The 5,382-nt window shown below is 26.7% G+C and overlaps 1 protein-coding gene across 1 annotated transcript; it reads left to right on the top strand.

The window, feature by feature from the left end:
* Window positions 1–1,886: 1,886 nt before the first annotated feature.
* LOC145763517 (uncharacterized) lies at window positions 1,887–4,576 on the top strand. The gene is made up of 4 exons (XM_082574977.1): window positions 1,887–2,032; window positions 2,759–2,821; window positions 3,450–3,563; window positions 4,224–4,576. The coding sequence occupies exons 1-4, from the start codon at window positions 1,910–1,912 to the stop codon at window positions 4,275–4,277; spliced, it is 354 nt and encodes a 117-aa protein (XP_082431103.1). The 5' UTR covers window positions 1,887–1,909; the 3' UTR covers window positions 4,278–4,576.
* The last annotated feature ends 806 nt before the right edge of the window (window positions 4,577–5,382 follow it).

Below are 5,382 nucleotides of genomic sequence, written 5' to 3'. Positions count from 1 at the left end.
ACGGATATGACGTCATATTTTAATTAATAATAAGTTCGGCGTGGTATGAGTAAAATAAAATGTTGTTATCATGCTATGGTGTTTATATCTATTGTATATCACGCAACATTGTTACGTTATTTATAGTACTATTGTTAAGTCACAGTAAATATTGAGTCATTTTTTAAAAATCAATGTTATCATTCAACATTGACTTAAAATGTTTTTTTTTTTACTTTCACAAACATTTTTAAAATTTACTTTTATTAAAAAATATATCCTCAACGATTTTGCATCATTCTATTTTTTGCTTAGTCATTAAATTTAGGTCATTTTAACTTTCTTTATTTAAGTATATTTATTTATATATACCACTAAATGAAAACAATATATATTTTTTTCAATGTATCTCAAAAAATAAAAAGCTACATTTTTTTTGGGGTATATATCTTTATCCTCGATGTGGGAAAGTCGAATGCGCGACTTAAACATAGAGTAACATAAGTAACTCCGGCCCAGTTTCGAGTTGCCTGTGGCAGTTTGGGTTATTATAGACACTATAATTGGGGATTGAACCCACCACCTCATGTGTGGTGTAGCAAGAGTTCCTACCACTACACCACGCTGCCATTAATCAAATTCTTAAAAACTTGCACATTTTAAGAATTTAAAATGTTTTTCTTTTCCAATATATCTATTATTTTTAATTTAAATTTAAAATTCCTATTTCTATATCTGTTGTTTCTGCACAACTTAATTAAGTGTGGTAACTATACTAAAGTAATATAATATATAAGTGATTTCTGTAGAAAAAAAGCACGCGGCATGTTGTTATTACACGTTCCATACTAATTATAACAATTTGTTAAATAAAAATAACATTCAGCAACTTCTTATGAAAATTAAAATTTTCTATGGAAATATTTAAGTTCTAAATGTTAATTTAAATTCGTGAAATCGAAAAATTTTTGCAATATTTAAATTAAAATCGAAAGTTAATATTAGTATCTCGTGACTCTTTAAAATATTCTTATTTTATTAAATCATTGTTTTTAATATTTTAATTAGGTTATTTATAATAATATCTATAGATCAACTTTTTAAACATGGCCTCATTTAATCTTAAATCAGTTCAATTACAACATTCTTTGCAAATATTTTTGGTAAATGTTCGAATTAGGGTTCAAAATATTAAAATTTGTAACATTGTAGTTAATTAAGTTTTAATTTCGGACAACTTTTGTTAAATTATTATTTTTTTATAGTATTTTGGTGTATCGTTATATACAGAAATTTATAATCTAAATTCTTAAATTAATTTTACAATATTGCAATGTTGTCACACTATAAAATATTGTTTATACCTAATACTTTGGCATGTTTTAAATCATAAATTTAATTTTGTCATTCATTCTCTACATTAAAGTAATATTTATTTATAGTTATCCTATTTGCCTTTTTCTAATTTAAAAAAAAATTAAAACTGCAGGTTTTTAAAATTGAATTTTACTCAAATTTAAAAACTAAAAAAAAAATATAATTTTACTAAAAATGTAAAATTATTTAAATCAAGCAATAATAAAAAGCATCTGTTGATTAAGTGCTGGCTCAGCAGGGGTCTATATCGTTTACAGCGCTTCACTCAAAGACGCTACAGCATAAGAGCAGTGCGGATTGAACCCATGACCTCATAGCGTTGAAGCAGTTGTACTTACTCGCTTTTTTTATCTTTTTTACATAAAAAAATGTTTTTAAATTATTTCTGTATTATATTTATATTATATTGTTTTTTTGCCAGTTTAATTGTAAGTTTTTTTTGTATTGTAGATTTAAGAAATTTGACAACTTTGGTTTCGCGCCACTGATTTTAGTTTTGTTTTGATAAAGTTGTATTCATGAAATAAAAAACAAAAATTATCGCACCAGCAAAATGTCAACTTATTTACCAAAATTTGCACCAAAAACCATAAATTCAAACTGGTTTGGAGACAACAAAACAATTGTAGAGGGTGATGCTATGTTGAAAAAAAAGGAAAATCACTGTTTAAAAATGGTACATCAATTTAATCAGTTAAAATAAACGTTGACTTACAGACTTCCTTAAAATTTAAGTAATTTTTTTAATATTTTAATTTTTTGTTATCTTTATTCCTTGATGTGGAAAGCCAACGCCCTAACATAAACATGGCAGCGTGGTGTAATGGTAAGAACACTTGCTACACCACCGTCCTTGAGGTCGTGGGTTCAATCCCCACTGCTGTAGCACCTTGAATAAGATGCCATAAACGGTATGAACTCTTCCTGGGACCTGAACCAGTACTCATTCAGCAGCATGTTTACCGGGCAGTTATAATCTATAATATCCCAAACTGCCACGGGCAACTCGAGACTGGATCGGAATAACTAATGTTACTCTATGTTTAGGTCACATATTGACTTTCCCACATCTAGGGTTAAGATATATACAAAAAAAAACAGATAGAGTACCATTTGTTTACCTGACAGCCTGACCAAGTATTAAGTTGACTTTGGCAGTTTGATAATTATGCTTTTTGGTTTTTGCTGAGGAGAAGTTTGGATTTTACAGCGCTATACTGATATTTTCATAGGTGTTATGACATGGATGCAGTGGGAACTAATCTAACGACCTTAATTATACAAAAGTCAAGTTGCTAATTAAATAATTTTAGCTAATTGGTCATTTTGGCAGGCTTAGCTACTGTTAACATTTCATTCATCATTTCTTAAGCTAAGGATAAATCACAAAATTTAATTTTAGTTTCTTGGTGTTATCGAAAAAGACAAAGATATATTTTATATTGGAAAAGATCAAAAAGAATCGGTAATTTAAGTTTATAACACTCTATTAATATTATTTATTTAACAATCGCATTAATATTTGAATGCTTAAAATAACTTGTACGAAAAAATGTATTTTATTTATTTTTTTTTTTGGTTTTTCGCACATTGATAAAAGTAAATAATAAATACGATATACAATTAATATTACAACAATGCAACGGGAAAAAATGACAAAATCAATTTAATGATTAAATGATTTTATTAAACTAACTTTGTATTGTCAGTCAATGTTTTAAAAATCAAGATTCCAAAACTATATCAATTTGGTATCTATAATGTAATCTATTTGACATTCGTTTAAATGTACATACGATCTATTTAGCCCATTTGATAACTTTTTGATATACATTTGAGTTATTTCATATAATTCGATTCCGTATATTTTATAAGTACCCTTCACTATAATCTTTATCTAACCTTTTTATAGTAAAAACTAATTCTGCTTAATAGTTATACTACAATCACACATTTTAGATATCAGCAATTATTAGAAATAAAATTTAATAATTTATTTAAATTGAATTTAGTTTTAAATTCCTGGTCTAACATTGATTTTACTCTGTTTTTTGAAAGTGAAATACTAGCTAGTTTTTTTTTATTCTTTTTAGTCATCCGTAGATGTGATTAAAACAACTGAAGAGGAGTCACAGGAGAGCGAGGATGATGAAGAAATGAACGAATTTCCGGAAGCGGAGTTTACTGAAGAACAAAATAACGAGGCAGTAAGATTGTTGTTGTTGGCATTGAGAATAAAATTTGTTTAATTAAAATATAATTAAACTAAAAAAAAAAAAATTACTCAAACAAATTTTTAAAAACATTTCATTTATTATATTTAATTTATTTAAATAAACATATTTAAAATTGTAAACATATTTAAATTTAAAATAAACTTGTTCAAGTTAAAGTTGTTAGCATTCAGAATAAAATTTGTTTAATTAAATATGTTAAAAGTAAAAATTTAAACCCTTTTTTACTACCTTCATTTGTTCCTTTTTTTACCTTTTTTTACCCATTTAATTGGTGATAATAACCACATGCATGTCACTATTTAGCTAACATGACTCTTTCAGTGATTTTTTGTTTATAACAATGACCGCATGGTTATGCCAGAGAGTCGTTTAATTTTATAACGTCATCAAAAAAAGATCGGTAGTGTGGCGAACCGGTCTTGGCATCAGATTATGAGCCGAAAGGTTTCTGGTTCAAGCCGCACCAAGGTCACACTATTCGCCTTTGAGCCCGGCGTTTACGGATAGCTCGATCACGTCATAACAGTACACCCTTCCCCAATAAAAAAATTATGAAATCCATCACCTTAGGGAGATATGAAAAAAAAAATTTTAAAACGAATAAAAAATGAATAAATTAATTGTTTTTAGGCTGAGTTTAACACAACAGAAGGAATGGGAACTACATGGAATATGTCAACTTAATATTTATTTTAGATAATGTAGTACACAGCAATTTAAATGTGTTTCTTTTTGTGGAGTTATCGTTTTATATTTGAAATCGGGTTATTGGCTTGAAGAGAAAGCAAAATTTAGCTGATTTTAAAAACTAAAACTTGGTTATTTACTATAGAAAAACACTCTCAACAATTCATTTAAACAAATACGTTCAATTTTGAGTTAAAATTCTTAAATTTAAATACATTTATTTTAGATTTAATTGCCTTTTTTATTTTTTTATTTATGCTTCTATTTAAATTATACAAAAATAAAATATTTTTCTATGCACCCTTTTTTAAAACTTATTTTTATTTGATGCAACGCCAAAAACAATAATCTCAGTAATTGGCCACGATATTATTATTTTGTTTACTGAAAACAAGGTAAGGAGAAAGGTAAAAAGCCCACACAAAATACCCAACGTTTATGTTAATGGCAAGTGGGCATCACGTGAAAAAATAACTATTTTAAGCCGTGACGGTAAAGAAGTAAGGCTAACGTATTTGGATATTTACAAAAGTAGTTTGGCGCAATTTTTTTGTAAAAAATTTTAGGTCACATAAATTTTTATTTAATGCCTTAAAAAAGTTTACACATTATGTTAAAATCAAAAAAAAATTCCCTTTTTAAGAAATTGGCGATATGGTCCTAACTAATATTATTCAATATTCATGGATATATATATTTGGCAATGATTTGATTTACATGTAATTGAAGTTATATTAATGCAATCAATGTTTAAGCTTTAAAATAAATACTTGCTTGCGTATTTTTTTATATAAAGCTGTTAATATCGTATTAGTGAAATCCTTGTCAGTTTTTAAAATATGTTTACAAATGTGACATCTTGCAAACATGCAATCGGAAATATTAAATCTAAGTGATGATACATTTTTAATCAATAAAATAATTTTAAATATAAAGATGGTATTGGATTTAGTGGTATAATGTATAGTGGAAATGGTTTGGGATATTATAAGGCATATTGAAAAGATCAGCGACTAATCTTAAACACGTGATTTAAAAAATAAGCTTATGCTTTAAACCTTACTACTTGAAACCTGTCAAAAAATAATGAATTTTGACTATT

Source organism: Corella eumyota, chromosome 1 (genome assembly GCF_963082875.1).
Source record: "Corella eumyota chromosome 1, kaCorEumy4.1, whole genome shotgun sequence".
Lineage (NCBI taxonomy): Eukaryota > Metazoa > Chordata > Ascidiacea > Phlebobranchia > Corellidae > Corella > Corella eumyota.
Note: the sequence above shows the minus strand (reverse complement) of the source record. Positions and strands in the feature narration are given on the sequence as shown.